Source organism: Pteronotus mesoamericanus, unplaced genomic scaffold (genome assembly GCF_021234165.1).
Source record: "Pteronotus mesoamericanus isolate MK-2021 breed Mesoamerican mustached bat unplaced genomic scaffold, CSHL_Meso_final contig_169, whole genome shotgun sequence".
In the NCBI taxonomy this organism is placed as follows: Eukaryota; Metazoa; Chordata; class Mammalia; order Chiroptera; family Mormoopidae; genus Pteronotus; species Pteronotus mesoamericanus.
In genome coordinates, this window is record NW_026555068.1 from 2,637,038 (window position 1) to 2,658,352 (window position 21,315).

General features: G+C 37.7%; 1 protein-coding gene across 1 annotated transcript in view; it reads left to right on the plus strand.

Moving 5' to 3' along the window:
- The window catches only part of CDC16 (cell division cycle 16), a 36,909-nt gene that overhangs the window by 11,725 nt on the left and 3,869 nt on the right, over nt 1–21,315 (plus strand). The window contains exons 11-17 of the mRNA XM_054565901.1: nt 709–782; nt 2,400–2,525; nt 13,899–14,051; nt 15,524–15,587; nt 18,056–18,117; nt 19,130–19,265; nt 20,885–20,975. Coding sequence (XP_054421876.1) covers nt 709–782; nt 2,400–2,525; nt 13,899–14,051; nt 15,524–15,587; nt 18,056–18,117; nt 19,130–19,265; nt 20,885–20,975 — 706 coding nt within the window. The remainder of the gene's footprint in view (nt 1–708; nt 783–2,399; nt 2,526–13,898; nt 14,052–15,523; nt 15,588–18,055; nt 18,118–19,129; nt 19,266–20,884; nt 20,976–21,315) is intronic.

The window sequence follows — 21,315 nt, forward strand, 5'->3', positions numbered from 1 at the left end:
ATAACTTAAAATTTTTCATTTTTTTCTGATTATAGAAATTCTATATACTTATTGTTAAAAATACTTAATATACAGAAAAATGAAATACTGAAAGTCAAACTCACATTCCCACTTCTTATAAGTAATGCTAATAATTGCTTGGTAGCTTTCTCACATTGCATATATAAGGTAACTTACTGGTTTGTGCACTGATATTTCCAAACTTCCATGGATCAGAACTAAGACCTAGAAATTGAAAATGGAATCAGAAACTGTGTCCTTAAAGACAGAAATCAGGAATCAGAGTCTGAGTTTCATGTGAGAATCTACACCCTAGAGCAGTGTGAAAATAATTTTTAAAGAGGTGAAACTAGTGCAAGGGACAACAGCTAGTGACGTAGAACCTGGCAGAATCAGGGTCAAGCCAGGGAAGACTCACAGTGCACGTGGGAGGCCAGGATTTAGGCTGGATTTGAAATAGGATGTGTTCAGGAGCTTGGTCTTGCGTTCAGTGCTGTAGGGAAGTGGGTGTAGGCACCTTGAGGAAATGCTGTAGAGATTTGGTTGTCCTTTCATCTAGAACCCATAGTAGACCGCCTGTCTCAGAGAAGTTTTTAACTTGAACTAGAATGTGGGATGAAACACCTAGTCTACCCTCTGGCCTAATTTGTTAGATATTATTAACTCAAAGTTCAGATCTTTGGTCATAGTAAATTTTGAACTTTGTAGGTGTCTTGGTTTGCAGTGGGATGCTATTATCTCATGGTTGGTCATAAGAATGAACATGCCAGAAGATATCTCAGGTATGAATTTATTGTCTTCCTCACTCTCTAGTGAACCTGTAGGAAGAGATTTCTTGCTCATCTGCTTTAATGCAATAAATAGTTTTTTAAAAGCAGTGTAAAAGAACACATGTTTTATTTGGCAGATTCAGTTCAGCTGCATCAGTTATGCACCTTGCTTTTTATGAGATGTCATGAAGAAGAGAAAGATAATCAGTGGTGTAGACCTTGTTCTCAAGGCAGTTACATTTAAGTTTTTATTTATAAATGAGTAATATGAAATTATAAAGAACAATATAGTTTGAAAGGTTCTTTTATTTATAGAGATGCTATTAACTGCTTACTTTTAGGACTTCTTTTGTTAATAGTGGTGAAATTTAGATAAAACTTTATATGAGATTAGGGTCATTAAATGTGACTGTAAAATAGAATTCTTGACATAGTGAACTAGCTTATACAAGGATCTGCTGTGGTTTTGGTTTAAGGAATTCAGTGCAGCCCAATCAAGCTACTTAACCAGTATTGTTCAGTTATTCAAGTATAGGAAAATGTCAATATGTGAAGAATTAATTACTAAAGATTTAAAATATAATAATACTTGTGATTTACTCCATGTGAACAAAATAGAAAATGAGTCTAAAGGAAAGTGCATCAACTTTGAACACAAACTTGAATTCCAATCCAAGTTTTGCTGCTTACTTTTACTAGCTATAATTTCTTGGGAAAGTTAATTTCTCTATAATTTTTTCTAAAAATGGGAATTACATAATATTTGTATACCAGGGTTGTTAGGAAAATTGATAAGATGACAAAAGGATCCCACATGGGAAGAAAATAGGTAGAGTCTCTGGTTAGTTGTGTTAAGCATTTTACAAAACCTAGTTTGTGCTTTTCCTGGAGAAGGAAGATGATGTGTGTTTTAATTGTTTTTTGAGCTGTGTTTCTTTGAGTTAGTATGCTTATTCACTGATGGATTCCAGGTGGAACAGGGAACATTTGGGTGAAAGAAAACTTAGAAAATAAAATCCTAGGAAGTGTGAATTTCACCCTTTATATTTTCCATGTTGTCTTTATTTTCTGTTGCGGGTCACCGGCGGGCCACTGATTGAAGACTGACTACTTCAGCCTATGTAGTCCCGTTCATGGAACCAGAGCGAATCTCTCACCACGTTTTGTAGGATGTCAGTCTTTCCAGCCTCAGTATACTTATCTTTAAAATATAAATAATAATTTATCTTGCAAGTTATTAGGATTAGATAGTGCATATAAGGCATCTAACATGGTGCCTGGCACAAAACAGGCCCTAAATGGTTGCTGCTACCACCATTTACCTACTAAGTTGTGAAATGAAGCTCCTGGACTAAAGTAAAATTTGTAAATTCTATACGGAATGCTAACGGGTTGAACTAAAGTGCCTAAAAAGTTGTGGAGCTCTCCTAAAATATCTTGACATTTTGCTTATACCATTAAATATTCTTTTTATTTCAAATGAATTAACACAAATATTATATTAGTTAACACAATTGTTTAATATATTGACAGCTCATTTATTTAATTTTAATGTGTTCAAAACCATCAGCTTACATAAAATTAATAATTTAAGATTAACTATTAATTGAATGAAATTTCTTTTTTTAGTAAAGCCACAACGCTTGAGAAGACCTACGGGCCTGCGTGGATAGCGTACGGCCATTCATTTGCGGTTGAGAGTGAACATGACCAGGCGATGGCTGCTTACTTCACAGCAGCACAGCTCATGAAAGGGTACGGCAGAGTAAACTGGTTAAACTCCGTAAAAGGGTTTTTTGGGTTTTTTTTTTTGGCTAACAAAATGAAATTCGTATTATTATTATTGCTGTCGTTTGGTTGGTTAAACTAAAGAAAAATATCTTACTTGTATGTTGTTACTAGCTTATGATTATCAAATAGCTAGGGAAATTTAGTGAGAAAGAACTGGTATAGTGATTTTTGCCTTGCAGTTTATCTTAACCACTACACAAGGGAACTAGGAAATTAGGCTAAGAGAACAAATGAGGATGGAAGCTCTCTTTCACATGCTCATCTAAGAGCGAAAGTAATTCATAAGTAAAATTATTTATATGATGTTTATGTCCAGAGGTATTTGATGTGGCTTAATGGTAGTACAGGACTGTATCTGCCAATGTTCTAGATTGATAAAAATATTAAGTTTATTTTATTTTGAGAGCTTCTTAAGAGTTGTGAAATTACATAAAACTTTACATGAGCCCTGGCTATGTGGCTCAGTGGAATGGGTGCCGGCCTGAGAACCAAAGGGTCGCCAGTTCAATTCCCAGTCAGGGCTCATGCCTGGGTTGTGGGCCAGATCCCCAGTAGGGGGCACACTAGAGGCAACCACGCGTTGATATTTCTCTCCCTCTTTCTCCTTCCCTTCCCCTCTCTCTAAAAATAAATAAATAAAATCTTACAAAAAAACCACATGAGTTAGGGTCACTAAATAAGTATACTCCTTTGGAGAAAGAGGGTTGCTGTTATTTCTCCTGACTCTTTGGACTCAGCATTAGTTACACTTTGCAGTGTTCTTTCTGGGGGGCTGCTGCCACTGACTGCTGCTTCCATCTCTGTGGAGGTAATGGGAGTGCAGTAGTTCAGAGGACTGCTCTGGAGTCAGACTGCTTGGGGGTCTTGGCAAATTATGTACCCTCTTGAAAAATAGGACTAATAGCAGTATTTACTCTTACATTTACAGTGAGGAGTACTTGAGATAACACCAGTTAAAGACTTTGAACAATGTCTGCCCTGTAGAGAGCACTCAGTAAAAGTTAGCTATCTTAATTTGTTTGCTTGTAGCTTTCAGGAGTAGGATCACACATTTATCTGTGTTGAATTTCATCTTGTTAGGTTTGATTTTCCTTTTCAGGCTATCAGGTTCATTTGGCATCCAGTTCTGTATCAGAACTATTTATGATCTCAGTTTTGTTTTGTTTTTTAAATTACATTAAATTTAATACATGACTTTTTAAGTAGTCATTCATAAAAAAAAGTGTAAAAGATATAGCTCCCTAATCGTATTAGTTTGCTCAGGCTGTCAAAACAATATATCATAGACTGGGTGATCTAAACAGCAGAAATTTATTTTCTCACAGTTCTGGAGGCTGGGAAATATAAGGGCAAAGTGCTTGTAAGAGTTCTTTTCCTAATTTGTAGATGGTCACCATCTCACTATACTTTGACATAGTGGAGAGAGCTTTGGTGTCTTTTCCTTTTGTAAGGATGCCAGCATTATGATCTTATTTAACCTTTATTATTTCCTCACAGGATCTCCAAGTGCAGTCACATTGGGGAGGTTTGGTCTTAATGTATGAATTTTGGGAGGAACATGTATATTCAGTCCATAATACTAATTTATTACTAGAAATAATCCCTCAGGTTAAAATTGTTATTTATTGATCCACCTAAATGGGCCTGATACCTAGTCCAAGTTGCTCCATCCTACCCACCAAGATAAGTGAGTCCTTTTCCTATGCTTTGCTGAAGCTGGGCTCCAGTGTCTGCATATACCCCTAATCTATCAATATGTTACACTGTGAGAAAAAAATATCTCAGTAATTTATTGGGAGTTGTTTCTTACCAGCACATGCTAGGTCCTGCTGAGTTGTTACTTGCTAGCTACCAATAAAAACTAATGATAACTAATGACATGATTAATACTTAAAGTGTTCCCAATCTTTATTTAATTAAATTTCCAAGTCAGCTTATCAAGCAAGGTAAACATTCCTTTCAGTTTTACTTCCCTATCAGAACAGCTTTGCATTTTCTTAACTTGCCCTGAGCTTAGGTAAATTGTGTGAATATTTTAAAATTTCCTTTATAATTTCTTCTTTGAGCCATTAGTTATTTAAGGGTGTGGTGTTTAATTTCCACATATTTGCAAATTTCTTAAGTTTCCTTCTGTTGTGATTTCTAATTTAATTTCATTGTGGTTGGAGAACATACTTTATGTGATTTCATTCCTTTTAAATTTATTGAGGCTTGTGTCATGACCTAACACCTAGAGAATGTTTTAGGTGCACTTGAAACTTTTGTCGTTGTTGGGTGCAGTGTTCTGTAGCTATCCCTTAGGTCTGATTGGGTTATAGTGTTGTTCAGATCTTCAGCTTCCATGTTGATTGTCTGCTTCATTATTCTGTCCAGCATTGCAAGGAATTGTATATTTCCCCCTCCAATTCTTGCAGTTTTTGCTCCATGTTTATTGGGTCTTTGTTAGAACTTTGATGCATTGAGCTTTTTATCATTATTAAAATGTACTCCATTGTCTCTATTAACAAATTTTGTTTTAAGTCTATTTTGATGTTAGTATAGTCACGTCAGCTCTCCTTTGTTACTGTTTGCATGGTATATTTCTTTGCATCTTCTTCCTTTTACCTTGTTTGTATCTTTGAACATAAATTTTGTCTCTCGTGAGCAACATATACTTGGATTGTGGTTTTTATTATCTATTTTGCAAATTTGTCTTGATGGAGTTTTATCCATTTATGTATGATATAACTACCAATAAGATTGGATTTGTTTACCATTTTGCTATTTTTTTAATGTCTTGTCTTTTTTTCTTCTGTTCTTCGCTTTTGCCTTCTTTTGTGTTAGATATTTTGTAATGTACCCTTTTAATTCCATGGTTTTTTCCATGTAGTATATTTTTTAGGGGGCGTGTGTGTGTGTGTGTGTGTGTGTGTGTGTGTGTATGAGATTATCTTTGAGATTATAATTAACATTTTAGACTTCCAGCCAAGATGGAGGCATAGGAAGGTACGCTTTGCCTCCTTGCACAACCAAAAGAAGGGCAACAACAAATTTAAAAACAAAAAGTAACCAGAACTGCCAGAAAATCAAACTGTATGGAAGTCAGACAACCAAGGAGCTAAAGAAGAAACATTCATCCAGACCAGAAGGAGGGGTGGAGACGGGCATCTGGGGTGGAGACGATGCGCAGCAAGGCGGTGGCTGGAGGACCAGGTGGCTGAGGCAGCAGCTGGAGAACTGGAAGGTCCCACATTTGCATGCAGATAAACTGTGAAGAACAGCTGGGGAGCAAGACAGACCATGCAGTCCAGGGTTCTAGTGTGGGAAAAGAACGTCTCAAAACGTCTGGGTGTAAAAATCTGTGGGGGTTGCAGCGGCAGGAGAAACTCCTAGCCTCACAGGAGAGTCCATTGGAGAGATCCACGGGGTCCTAGAACGTACACAAACCCACCCACGTGGGAATCAGCACTAGAAGGGCCCAACTGGATGGCAGGGGAAGTGACTGAAAGCTTCTGAGAGACAAGCAAGTGGCATTGTTCCCTCTTGGATCCCTCCCCAACATACAGCTTCACAACTCAGTGACCTGGGTTGCCCCTCCCTGGCGAACACCTAAGGCTCTGCCCTTCCCAACGTAACAGGCACACTGAGACAAAGAAATGCCCATATGAAAGAACAGATCAAAGCCCACAAAACAGAATTAAGCGATGAACAAATAACTAACCTATCAGATGCACAATTCAAAACACTGGTAATCTGGATGCTCACTGAATTGGTTGAATATGGTCGCAAAATGGAGGAAAAAGTGAAAGCCACACAAAGTGAAATGAAAAATATACAGGGAACCAACAGTAAAGGGAAGGAAACCAAAGGGAAGGACTCAAATCAATGATTGGGAGCAGAAGGAAGAGGTAAACATTCAACTAGAACAGAATGACGAAACAAGAATTCAAGAAAATGAGGGGAAGCTTAGGAACGTCTGTGATAACTTTAAATGTTCCAGTATCCAAATCATAGTGGTGCCAGAAAGAGAAGAGGAAGAGCAAGAAATTGAAAACTTACTTGAAAAAATAATGAAGGAGAACTTCCCCAATCTGGTGAGGGAAATAGATTTCCAGGAGATCCAGGAAGCTCAGAGAGTCCCACAGAAGTTGGACCCAAGGAAGCACACACCAAGGCACATCATCATTGTATTACCCAAGATTAAAGATAAGAGGAGAATCTTAAAAGCAGCAAGAGAAGAAAGTTACCTGCAAAGGAGTTCCCATAAGACTATCAGCTGATTTCTCAAAAGAAACCCTGCAGGAAAGAAGGGGCTGGAAAGAAGTATTCAAAGTGATGAAAAGCAAGGACCTACATCCAGCTACAAGATTCCTCTATCAAGCAAAGCTATCCATTAGAATGGAAGGGCAGATAAAGTGCTTCCCAGATAACATAAAGTTAAAGAGTTCACCATTACCAAGCCCTTATTATATGAAATGTTAAAGGGCTTATTTAAGAAAAAGATAAAAAATAACAGTAAAATGATGACAAACTCACAACTATCAACAACTGAACCTAAAAACAAAAACAAACTAAGCAAACGACTAGAATAGAAACACAATCATAGGAATGGAGATCAGAAGGGAAGGGGAGGGGGAAGAATGGGGGGAAGGTACAGGGAATAAACAGCATAAATAGTAGGTACAAAATAGGCAGGGGGAGGTCAGGAATAGTATAGGAAATTGAGATGCCAAAGAACTTATATGTACGACCCACGGACATGAACTAAGGGAGAAGGGATACTGGGGGGAGGGATGGTGCAGGGTGGAGGGGAATAACGAGGAGGAAAAAAAAGAAAAAAGATTATAATTAACATTTTAAAGAATCTAGTTTGGATTAATACCAACTAGGGTGCTTTCCAACACCAACAATCAATCTTCTGATTCTCCAGACACCAACTGGATCCTACAAGTCAATTCATTTCTCAACTGACTAACTGAAGATATTGCAGACTGCCCCTCCCCACTTCAGATGCCAACCACAAGTCCCAGACCTTTGGTACTTCTGACTGACTGGCTATAAATCAAACACATATCTCAGTATGTTCCCCTACAGACATCTCATTCCCAGATATTCTTTATAGTTTTTGGCCAGCCCCTTGTCTGTCTGAAGTGGTATAGCTACCTCAGGTTGGTATTAAACAGTTACCACTGATTGTTTTCAACAAATGCACTGGGGAAAGAGCTTATCTCACTACGTGAGCTGTGAGTAAGGTAAAGGAAAATCAAAGTATGAATGGGGATTTGCCAGATACGTCAAATAGAGACGTATTCACTCTTGGGTGTCTCAGGATATCCAGTGGTGCTGGGCTGCTGATTTTCTTTTTTATTGTATTTTTCCCCACTAATTTTTTTTATATTTAAATTAAATTTAATTAAACACAAACACCACTACTTCCACCTTCCCAGAAATGGTCACTTCATTTTAATTAAGGAAATGGGAACTATTATGACTTAAATCTTCATTCTGTGATAACTCTGTTTGGGCAAGTTTAGGCAAACAGCAAAGATTTAGAATTCCTACCACCAAACCAACATCATTTTGCAAATGCTAAAATTAACTTGATTCTCTGTCTGGCAGTTCAGTATGAGTTGCCAAAATTTAGTCCAATTAGGCCTTCAACTCTGGATAATCTAGGTTCCTTGTTGTCTATGACCTTGGGGTCATTACAGCCTTCCCTTGAGAGCTGTCTGGGATACACGAGCTCTTCCTTCCGAGTCCTTCAGTTAGCTTGGACACCTCTACTTACAGGAATCATTTAGCCCCCTTATATACTCCTCCCCTGCAATTACCACACTGTTGTCCATGTGCATGAGTCCCTTTTCTTTTTTGCTGTATACCTCAACCCCCAAACCTCTACTCCCCCTTTGCTGTTATCCTGCTCTCCATCTATGAGTCTGTCTCTGTTTTGCTTGTTAGCTCAGTTTGTTCATTAGAGTCCACTATGAGTGGAATCATACGGTATTTGTCTTTTTCTGACTGGCTTATTTCACTTAACGTAATGTTCTCCAGGTCCATACATAGTGTTGCAAAGGGTAAAATTTTCTTCTTCTTCTTCTTCTTTTTTTTTTACGGCTGAGTAGCATTCCATTGTATAAATGTCCAACAGTTGTTTTATCCAGTCATCCACTGATGGACACTTAGACTGCTAACATATCTTGGCAATTGTAAGTGATACTATAATGAACATAGGGGTGCTTATGTTTTCTCTAATTAGTGTTTTAGGTTTCTTTGGACATATTCCCAAAAGTGGGATCACTGGGTCAGAGCCAGATCCATTTTTTTAAAAGATTTTATTTATTTTTAGGGAGAGGGGAAGGGAGGGAGAAACAGGGAGAGAAACATCAATGTGTGGTTGCCCCCTACTGGGGACCTGGCTGGCAACACAGGCATGTACCTAACTGGGAACTGAACCAGCGATCCTTCGGTTCACAGGCTGGCACTCATTCCACTGAGCCACACCAGCCAGGGCTGAATTTTTTGCAGTAGTTTGAGAAGGAGAGATAATAGTTCCTATCAGAATGATTGGTAAAATTCATCTGTGAAGCTATCCAGTCCAGGGCTTTTTGTTTGTTGGGAGTTTTTTTTATTATTGCTTCAGCTTCATTAGTATAACCCGACTATTCTGATTTCTTCCTGATTTAGTTTTGGAAGGCTGTATGTTTCTAGGACTTTATCCATTTCATCCACATTGCCCAATTCATTGGCATATACTTGTTCATATCTTACAATCCTTTGTATTTCTTTGGTGTCAGTTGTTATTTCTCATCTTTATTTCTGATTTTATTTGGGTCCTCTCTATTTTTCTCTTGATGAGTCTGGTTAAAGGTTTCTCAATCTTATTTATCTTTTCAAAAAACTAGCTCTTGGATTCATTGATCTTTTGTATTATTATTATTTTTTACTCTATTTCATTTATTTCTGCTCTGATCTTTATTGTTTCCTTCCTTCTACTCACTTTGGACTTTGTTCTTTTCCAGCTTCCTTTAAGTATAAAGTTAGATTGTTTATTTGATCATCTTCTTGTTTTTTTGAGATAGACCTGTAATGCTATGAATTTCCCTCTTAGGATTGCTTTTCCCCGTCCCACAGATTTTTGTATTGTTGTGTTTTCATTTTCATTTGTTTCAAGGTATCTTTTGATTTCTTCCTTGATCTTGTTGTTTACCCATTCATTGTTTAATAACATGTTATTTAGTTTCTGTGTCTTTGTACATTTTTCATTGTTCTTCTTGTGATTGATTTCTGGTTTCATAGCATTGTGGTCACAGAAGATGCTTGGCATGATTTCAGTCCTCTTAAATTTACTGAGACTTTGTTTCATGTCATAATATGTGGTCTTTCCTAGAAAATGTTCTGTGTGCACTTGAAAAGTATGTGTATTCTGCAGATTTGGGGTGAAATTCTCTGAAGAGATCAATTAAATCTATTTGATCTACTGTGTTGTTTAAGTTCGCTATCTCCTTGTTGATCTTATGTCTGGAAGATGTATCCATTGAAATCAGTGGGGTATTAAAATCCCATATTGTGACTGTAATTTTGTCAATCTCTCCCTTTAAGTCCATCAAGATTTGCTTTATATACTCAGGCGCTCCTATGTTGGGTGCATCAATGTGTAATAGGGTTATATACTCTTGTCGGGTTATTCCCTTTGTCATTATGTAGTGCCCTTTTTTGTCTCTTACTATAGCCTTGTTTTTAAAGTATTTTGTCGAATATAATTATTGTTACTCCAGCTTTTTTTCCCTTTTCTATTTGCATGAAATATCTTTTTCCATCCCTTTACTTTTAGTCTTAGTGTATCTTTCAATCTGAGGTGGGTCTCTTGGAGACAGCATATATATGTGTCTTGTTTTTTTATCCATTTAGCTACCCTATGTCTTTTGGTTAGAGCATTTAGGCCGTTTACATTTAAGGTGATTATTGATAGATACATAGTTATTGCCTTTTTTAAAAACTATTTTCTTCTGTTTTTCTCATTTTCTTTTTCTTCTTCTGCTTACAACAAACTCTTTAACATTTGTTGTAGCACTGGTTTGGTGTTAAAACTCCTTTAGCTTTTTCTAGTCTGGGAAGCTCTTTATTTGTTCTTCGGTTTTAAATGATAACCTTGCTGGGTAAAGTACCCTTGGTTGTAGGTCCTTGCTTTTCATCACCTTGAATATTTCATGCCAATCCCTTTGGCCTGAAGTGTCCTGTTTACCCATGTCCTGTCCTGTTGAGAAATTAGATGACAGTCTATTTGGTGTTCCCTTGTAGGTAACTCCCTGCTTTTCTCTTGCGGCTTTTAGGATTTTGTCCTTGTCTTTAAGCCTTGCCATTTGCTATGTGTCTGGTATAGGCCTCTTTGGGCCCTACTTGTTTGGGATTCTTTGAGCTTCCTGGACTTCTATGTCTTTTTCCTTCACCACTCTAGGGAGGTTTTCCGTCAATATTTCTTCAAATAGGTTATTGATCCCTTGGCCACTTTTCTCTTTCTGGTATTCACATGATGCAGATGTTGTTATGCTTCATGTTATCCCAAAGGTTCCCTAGGCCCTCCTCAGTTTTTAAATTTTTTTTTTCTTTTTGCTGCTAGCTTTGGTGTTTTTTTCTACTTTGTCTTCCAAATTGCTGATTTTTATCTTCTACTTCATTTAACCATTTATTTTTTCCAGTGTATTCTTTATTTCAGATATTGCAATCTTTATTTCTGACTGGTCTTTTTTTTATTGTTTCTCTATGTTTTTTCATGCTCTTGAGTATCCTTATAATCATTATTCTAAACTCTGTATCTCATAAATTGTTTGCCTCCATTTCATTTAGTTCTTCTTCTGGAGAATTCTCTTGTTTCATTTGGGGCCTATTTCTTTACTTTCCCATTTTGGCTGCTTCTTTGTATTTGTTTCTGTGTATTAGTTAGATCTGCAGAGTCTCTAGAGCAGACCTATGTCAGACACTGCCTATGGCAGGCCCTGGGCAACCTGTTAGGAGCCATCAGCAATCCACAGCTTGTGGCTCCCTCTGCTGGGTCTAGGTGTGTGCCGAAAGAATGAGGCTGCACACCACAGCTGTCTTTTACCAGCACTGGGTCTAGGGAGGGGTGTTACTATCTCAGAGCTCTCAGTGATCTGCCTTTTTTGTTATAGTTAATCACTGAGATAGCCTCCATCTGTACCCAGTAGCCTGGCTTGAGCTCCATAAGGTGGGGCAAGTGTGATTGCTGTAGGTGGGGCTATTGCTTCTATAGCTTCATGCCTTTAGGAGGGGAGTGCTCTGCTGAGAAAGATGGTTTCTGTAGTATGGGAAATGATCAGCACAGGGATCCTGAGGGCTGTTTCTTCAGATCTCTCCCCAGAGTCACTGGCCTCAGGCTCTCCTCAAGCATCTAGTCAACTCTGCTCTCCCCCCACCAGAGCCCAGAGTAAGTGGCTGCAAACTAGATTTTGTTCGTTGGCCCGTTAAGAGGCTCTCTGCATCTGTAGCCATCTCCCCCTGGTAGACAGTAGACCTGCTGCTTTTCACAGCTAGATGTTATTTGGGTTGCTTTTCTGGCTCTGGTGCTATAGGCTGGGGAGCCCAGCTTGGGATTTAGACCCCCACACTTCTCAGGTGGAATCCCTTGGCCACTGAAATACCCCTCCAGAAATTCGTATGCTGCCTGTTGGAGCCCAGTCAGCCCTCTTGCACCTGTTCCCTACTTACTACCAGTCTTGTGGTGGTGATGTGGTTTCTTCTGTCTGTCCTTGATTATCAAAGCTTCTCTACATGTAATGTTCAGTTGGTTATTCAGGATTTTTCTTTAATTTAGTTGTAATTCCAGTGTGGGGTTAGTTCCAGTGTGGGGTCCTGGGAGGGGTTAGCGTAGTTTCCACTTACTTCTCCGCCATCTTATAAAATCTGTGGCTGCTGATTTTCCAGGCTAGTGTGGAGCTGGGAAAGGGCTATGGGAATGGGACAAGTTAAAACATCACAAAATGTTCTTGCCGGGGCTGTGCTGTTTTTCTAGAATAAACACTCCTCCCATTGTTGTAAGTCTTGGGTTAACTTCCAAAGTTCTGAAAAATTTTATTTTGATAATTTTGACAATGCTCTTGTTGCTTTATGGAGGAGTGGATTTTACTCTACCATTTCTGAAATACTTCTCCCAGGTAAACACTTTTAAGAGCAGCTCTGCATGTAGCTAATTAAATTGGTTGGAGTGTTGTCTGATGTGTCAAGGTTGCAGGTTCAGTTCTCAGTTGGCGCAAATACAGGAGTCAACCAGTGGCCCTGACTAGTGTGACTCAGTGGATTGGGTGTTGTCCTGCAAAACATAAGGTCTCTGGTTTGATTCCCAGTCACAGCACATGCCTGCCTGGCAAACTAGTTCCCTTGTTGGGGGTGTGCAGAGGGAGTGGATCGGTGTTTCTCTCACACATGGATGTTTCTCTCGTTCTCTTTCTCCCTCCCTTCCCCTCTCTCTGAAAATAAATTTAATACAATCTTTAAAACAAAACAAAATAAAATATTGCCTCTGTTCTTAAAAAAAGAGAGTCAACCTGCGAATGCATAGATGGGTGGAGCAACAAATCAATATTTCTTTCCCTCTCACTTTTTCCCTCTCAAATCAATATCTAAAATTTTTTTAAAAAGCATTATTTGTGACCTCTCTGTAGAGCATGAGAATGTAAAGTCACAATTCTAGACTAGAACCAAAGCACATACCAACCAGTCATTATGTATTGACATTCTTAGATCCATCTTCAAAGAAAAATTGTATTTGCTTTCATTTTATCACTGGTCTGACATAGTGCTTACTTTGTGTCTAAAACTGTCTCAGAGGTTATGAAAATGGAATAAAAGTGACATAATTCAGAACGCTTTGGTGTGGAACTGATACAATGGGAGTCCACACAAGGGAGAGCCATTTAAGTTAGAAAGTCAGAATCTGCTTCATAAAGGGAAGTGGAACTTAAACACCATCATAAAGGATTCATGGTACTGAATCTGTAAAGGAGAACGAGGAGGGTGGTCCAGAATGGGGCTGTGCCTTTAGCATAGTGGAGGCAAACAGGCAGCATATACCTGCTTTTCTGCTTTACCGGATTTTTGGATTTTACTGTAGAATAATGAAAAACAAAGGGTAGGTTTCTGCTAGGTTCTAGAAGTAGAAGCTGATTTAGTCTAAAAAACCCATTTGACAGTCATTAAATATAAGTATATGAAGTTTTAGAAAAGCAACTCTGTTTTTTGGCTATGTTTAAATTATTTTGCAGACAGGATTTAAAGTAAAAAATAATTTCTTCTGAGTTACAAAGATTTTTGTGTTGAATATGTGAAATTTTCCAATATTTTTAGGTGTCATTTGCCAATGCTCTATATTGGATTAGAATATGGATTGACCAATAACTCAAAATTGGCTGAAAGATTCTTTGGCCAAGCTCTAAGCATCGCCCCAGAAGATCCTTTTGTTATGCATGAAGTTGGTGTGGTTGCATTTCAAAATGGAGAGTAAGTACTGACGGGCCCAAAGCCCTTCTTGCTTCCTTTTTATAAATATAATAAAACCTCAATCACTAGAGTTTAACTGATCAGAATTACTCTTTAGTAGATTTTTGTTTTTAAATGTGTACTCTTTTAGGAAAAGGAGGTAGACAATTAAAAAGAAAAAAAGAAAGTGTTATCTTGGATTTCTTTAAATATGCTCGACCTTGGGTTTTGGTCCCCTTTGATGTGGGCTCTCACAAGCTCTTAAGTTCCCAGACTGGACAATTGTTGCTAACCTTGCCAAGTCACCAAGCCCCACAGGTTGGCTCGGGGTACTGCAGAATGCTCAGTCACCTACCCCCTTGTTGATTAGGAGTTGGATTCATGCATTTGAGAAAGATTTTTGACAATTTTGAAATGAAAATGTTTTCTGTTTAGTTACCAGTTAATCCAAAAATTAAACTAATTATAATGGCCTAATCTGAGTTTCCTGGTCAATTGAGCTGCTACTGCTGTAGTCTTGGATGTTTAAAGAATAAGTAATGCAATGTCATACTTAAAGAGAAAAATATCTGTAGCCCTTTGTGCTAAATTACACATGAATTTAAAACAGTAAGTTAGTACTGCTGTAGTGGTTTGTTGTGGCATGTGTGTGTATTCTAAAAGCTGGGTTATCTAGTATTTATAAAAGAAAGTTTGGAGCTCTTAAAATAATGTATAGTAATAATTTAATATACAGTTAAGTTATTTTTAACCCCAAAGTCAATCAGGGTGCTTTCCCATATGCAGACATGTGGCTGTGTCCCAGCTTAGGTCAAACAAATGATGTTCTGCCTTTTTATTTTTACTTTCCTACTGTAAACATGTTCTGTTTTACATTCTATTTTGTGCCACATTTTTATGCTTTTTACTGATAAGTTCACTGTTTAAAAGGGACCCCCAGTGCAGAGCTGAAATGCTGTCTACTGTTTCTCAGCACAAGAAGGCTATGTTATGTCCAGAGAAAGTTTGTGAGATAAACTTTGTTAAGGCATGAATTACAGTGCCTTGTGTTCAGTGTTAATGAATCAACAATATATGTTAAATTAGGCACCACTAAACACAAGTTGCTATAAAGCAGATTATGGGTTGAACAGGTAGGTGATGAAGAATATGAGCAGGGATAATAGGAACCTAAGCCCTGTATGTTCACTGGGAGCAGTGGTTCAGTATATAGTCACTGTGTACACTAAAGCAGTGTTACATAGCAGTATAGAACATAGTTACTGAGAATAACCAGAATTGACTATATCGCCTAAAATCTTGAACTTCTGTGATATTAGTGCCATAAACTGATCATTGATCATCCGACTTAAAAGTTGAATTGTAATAAGCTATCTACAGAGGTTTACCTCACTTCTTTTTCATATTACTAGAAAGAGATATTCAAATTTTTCTTAAAATGTTTCTAGTTCCTAACTTGGATCAACCTGCAATCTTTTTTCCTTCTATTTTAGATGGAAAACAGCAGAAAAATGGTTTCTCGATGCTTTGGAAAAAATTAAAGCAATTGGGAATGAGGTATTTTATGTAATATCTGTAAATACACACATACTCCTAAATATGTTTACTATTGAATGAGGAAAATAGTACAGACAAGCTGTCTTGCTTAAAAAAAAGTAACCTAATATTTATCATAACAATGTCAGGCACTTAAATCTTTTGCCACGTGGTACAAAATAAGTTTGTTTCTAGTTGAGAAGAGAGCAGATATTGGCTGTTTGCTTCTTAAGAGGCTATAGTTTTGATATATGGGAATAATCAAAATATATTTGATACGGGGAGTGAGTGATGGGTTAGTGGAAACTGATGAGTACTGTAGCATGTAACATAGTACGCCCTTCTGTAGCACCCCAAGGGGCCTCCCCTTTGATTAATGGGCAGATATAGCAGCTGACACCCCGTTTGCTGAAATAGGGCGATGTGTCATTCAAATTTAGACCTATTGTTTTTCTTTACCTTGTACTTAGTATATATTTAAACTGTTCAGTGTTTGGAAAATTTGCTAGGTTTTATCATATGAAAGATGTACCCCATGATTTTGTACTTATGAATTACACTTCCAGCTAGCATGGATATATATGCACTATATTATTTTAAAATCATAATAGTTATAGATATTATAAACTTCTGTAGGTAAAGGATTTGCATGTTGCTACTCTTTTGGTTCCTGATTCTTATTTATACCTATTTGGTTTTATTCTGTTCTGATTATCACTTACCAGTTACATTCTGTTTCTGTGTAGGCATATTTGCGCACAGCCCACATTTTCTTTGGCTGTAGTTCTTCTTTACTGAGACAGACACAGCTCCCTTGGGCTTCCTTCCAGGTGGCATTTTGCCTTTCCCTTTAGACACAGCTTTGCTTATTTTGGTCTCTTCTTACTTGCCATATGAAGTTAAAAACACTATATTTCTGTGTGCTTGCACATGTATGTGTATAAACAGGTTCTTTTACAGCTCAGTCTTGGGTGGTTTGGGTAATACATGTGTTTTTGTTAATGAAGGGCTGCTACTTAGCACCTTGCCAATTTACCGTAGGACCTTGCCACTCAAACTGGACCAGCCGCATCAGCATTACCTGGGAGCTCTTTAGAAGGGCAGAATCTCAGATCTCCTGAATCAATATCTGCAGTTTTAGCCAGATCCCCATGTGATTCTCATGCACAGAAAAGCTTGACATGCACTGTCATAAATGACACTTAAAATTGAAACTATTCTTTGATGATCAGAAGGTGCTTTGAGTATCATATAGAAATTTAAAGTAATGATTTTAAGTATAAAAGCACAATGCTATTAAACTGTCAGAATGTCCATTAAAAAGTTATATGAATAGGGGAAAATACTGTTTGGCTTTAGTTATTAACTGCAGAAAATGTCAAAATAACCATGGGAAAGCAGTCATGCCTAAAAATCATAAAGGGTTTGTTTTTCACCTGGGCTGTGCCTCCCAGAGCCGGGCTCAGGAGAGTTAGACAGTGTAGCTCAGGTCTGCTTATTCATTTAGTTAAGAATTATTTAATGCATGTTGGCTGTGTCCTGATCTCTGAGCTAGGCATTGGGAGTCAGTAGGGAATTGGTTTGATATTTCCTGCCCTCAGATCTGTCAAGGAATGCAGATACATAAATTGGCAATAATATAGTGTACAAAAAGGGCTGTAATTGAGGAAGTAAAGGAACCCACATCGAGGGGCAGCTAACCCAGACTTGGGAGTGGTTCAAGAAGGTCTGGATACAGCATCATGAACCACAGCCCTAAAGAATGATTGATGTTAACCAGGCAGAAGTGAGGGAAAGGATATTTTAGCTATAGGGAATGGTGTGTGCAAAGTTGGAGCTGTTCAGTATGGCTTGGATTTTGGGTTCAGAGAATGTCATGAAATGGAGCAGGAGCTTTTAAGGGCCTTGAAGGTGATCTTAAAGTCTGCACCTTACCCTGAAGGAGCAGAACAACAAAGGGTTTAAGAAGATCAGAATGGTCAGACCAGTTGGATTGGGGCCTAGACAAGACTTGTTAATGGGCAGTTGTAGTTTTACCAGGGAAGCTGATAAACAAGCCTTGGTGATTCCTGGAGGTGTCAGGGATGACATGGGTGCCGTGTACTGATGACAGGAGGAGGAGAGGTTAGGGAGCGGGTGGCAGGAGAGAGAAGATGAGTTTAGCCTGTGGCATGGTGAATTCGAAGTGCCTGTGAGATCTCTAAGCAGAAATATTTAGTAGGTAGAATAAAAACTCTGGGCCATAGACAAACAGAATTTGAACTTCAACGTAGATGCACTCTTTGACGAAATTGTGCTAATAAAATAATGTCCTCAAGAAGTCTCATTAGTAGTAAAGAAAGATGGAAGAACCAACAAACACTCCTGCTTAGTGCTGTGCAAGCTTCAGCAGAGTCAAGTTTGCACAGATATGTGAAATAATGCAGTGCAAACAAGCCAAGCTGAAAAATTACGTCTGGATTCACGGGTTTGATGTTGCTGTGTTTCAGGTAACTGTTGACAAATGGGAGCCTTTGTTGAACAACTTGGGACATGTTTGCAGAAAACTGAAGTAAGTGAAATAGAGCATTTTCAGAAATATTCTTTGTAACTAAAAGTTTACTTAATTTTGTGTAACCTTTTCCATATTTTTACTTTATGAGACCCTCCATCTCTCTTGTATTTGGCTGCTCAGATAGAACAAGCATTAAAATAGTTAGTATTATTTTTGTTGGTATAATTTTTTAGTAATATATTGAGGATTATAGTAACTTATTTTTTTTTAGTTGGAAAAAAATTTAGTGTTTGAAATTAATTTAGAAGAATTAGAACAGTAGGATCTAATTAAAACCCAATCTATATTTTAACTCACTGTTTTCCTCTTGATAACACTTTTGTGGTATGAGAAACAGATGGCAGTTGAAAAATAGATTCTTTGGGTGAGTGAGTTCGGTAAACTCCAGGTTACTCAAAGTTTTTAACAGGCTTTTCTATTTCTGGATTCCTTGAAGTTTTTAGCAGGCATATGAGCTACAGCATATTCCAAACTTTATTAAGCACAAAACCTTTTTTTCACAAAAGATTTTTCAAGGAAAGTATTCCAGAGAACTTTGGGAAATGCTGTTCCAAGTAACTCCTTTGGACCTTAAAGCAAACTCTTTAGTTGTTTTTCATCACCCCTGCTGTGAGAGGTTTGACTTCCTTGACATAAAGAGGCCTTGCCATGTGATAGATAGAGCACAGGCCCAAGAGTCAAGTGTTAGGTTCCAGTTCCAATCTCCTGCTAAGCATCCAAAGGAATGCAGCTGATATCCCTGCAGGAGTACCCTCAGCTGGCCCAGTGAGCAAGGCAGGGAAGTACCTGTCAAGGAGGTGTTAAGATATATTAAGATACACAAAAGTGAATATGAAGTACTGTTGCCAGTCTAGAATGTTATTCTGATATAGGATAAAGTTGATGTTTTAAATACTCTTTTTAAACTTTGGAATTTAGTACTGTTACTGTACCCACTAATTGTTTTCTCTCTCTCTCCCGTTCTCTCTCCCTCCCCCTCACCCGATCCCTTCTCTCTCTTCTCTCACAGAAAGTATGCTGAGGCATTGGATTATCACCGTCAGGCATTGGTGTTAATTCCACAAAATGCATCCACCTATTCTGCCATAGGGTATATCCATAGTCTGATGGGCAACTTTGAAAATGCTGTGGACTATTTCCATACAGTACGTCTGCTGTTTGTACCTAACTTTAAATCTGGTTGACATTTGCCACTGTAATTAAAAAAAAAAAACACCCTGATCTTTTCCAGGCAATGTTTTGTTACTTTACAATTTTAAAATTCATTAGGCAACCTTGTATTTTATTGTTCTCTTTGCAGAGAAAACCATGTGCATGCTGTGCAATATTGATCAAATTAGAAACAAACGTGAGACTCGTTTTATGTGCGCAGTAAGACATAGCAGTGTCCAGTGATGTCTGTCAGCCCGGTCTGAGTTGGGCGTTAGTCTAGGCAGGGAGTACAGAAATTCATGTTGCACAGTGAGAGCCTTTTGGGAATTCTAGTGTCTTTATTTATGACTTATAGTTCCCTTAGATCACTTTCATAGATGAACAAAACAATCTGCATTTATTACAAGGAAAGAATCTCTCCCTGATCCATATGCTATATTTCATCAAATGTAAGACACCATCAATAAGCAAGATGACCACAGAAAACAAACAAACAAGGAAAACCACTGTCACTTAAATTTTAACATAATTCTTTCCTTTAACTTACTTTTTTGTCCTTAGAAAAACATGCTGCATTGGAAATATTAGGAAAGATATCAGCAATCACACTAGTACCTTCATAAAAATATACAAGTGAAATCAATAGTTAAGATATTCAGTTCTTCACATTCAGAGTTTTGTTCTTCTAAATCACTTTGGTACCAGGTGATCAATACCTTGGTTTTCCCAAAGTGGTGTCCTGGGGCCAGCACAACCTGTTGTTGACTCAGGTTCCTTCTAGCCAAAGACATTGGCTCTGCAAATGTTATGCTGCCAGAAAGTGTCAACAGAAAGTTTTTAGACAGCAACCACAAATCATGAACCTTCTGTGGCTCTCTCACATGATTTGTAGCCTGGTCTGTGCCATTAGCGTGGCCACCGAGTCTGTGCTGCTGTCACAGGACACCCTCCTCACAGCTGTGGCCAGTCAGCAACAGTAGTGAGAAACAGCAGGTGTAGCAAATCCCACGTTCAGGAAAGCTAGAATTTGAAAAAATGTGGGTCTTAGAATTGGTGAAATAATCCTATTTAAAGAATGAGAAAATGTAGTATTTCAAAGATAAATTCATGAGGGATAGATTTATAACTGATTTTAAAGGGTTGGTTAAAGATTTTCAGTTGAGATGATGTCCTGAAGGTGCCACTGTAATGACCAGAATACTGCGCTCTCAGAAGCGGGGACTAAGCAAGTTTTCTTGTTTGCGTGATTTTCAAATATGTATATTTGAATGTTACATAATTATTTTTCTGTGATTTAAATAACACAGAGGGTTGGAGGGTTCTATCTATATGGAGAGAGTTTTTAAAATCTTTCTGGAGGAGGGGGGTTTTAAATATAAAAATTAGAATAGAATAGTGTAATGACCCTCCATGTACCCATCACACAACTTCCACAGTCATTAATTCATGGCTTTTCTTGTTTCAGCTGTATCCCCAATAACAGCCTCCCTCTTTGCACCTTAGATTCCATGGAGTATATTGAATTGAGTTGAGGAGGAATCTTTTGAAACAAAAAAGAAGTAAATACATTTTCTTGTAATAACCATCTTTTCTGCTGAATCTTTTCTGGCAGGCCCTTGGTCTTAGGCGAGATGATACATTTTCTGTTACAATGCTTGGTCATTGCATTGAAATGTACATTGGTGATTCTGAAGCTTATATTGGTAAGATTATAATTCTCATTAATACTATATTCTATTTTTAGATTGCTTTATATCTCTATTTAGGTTTCTCAAATTTTTGTGTTAAGGTCCTAAGTTTATCTTTTTAAGCATTCTAGCCAGATTAATATCAAGAAACTGCGTTTATTTTGTTGGAACAATGCTATGAGAATTAATGACTCATTAACTATTCAGTTTAAAGTTGGGTATTTGCAATACGCAAAATACTATTATAGAACATAGGCAGAACATTGTGATATACAAAAAATAATTTAATTGCATTATGGAAAAATCTTGGAGATATTTTACTAATAAATAAAGTGCTCCAGCCTTAATATTTTTT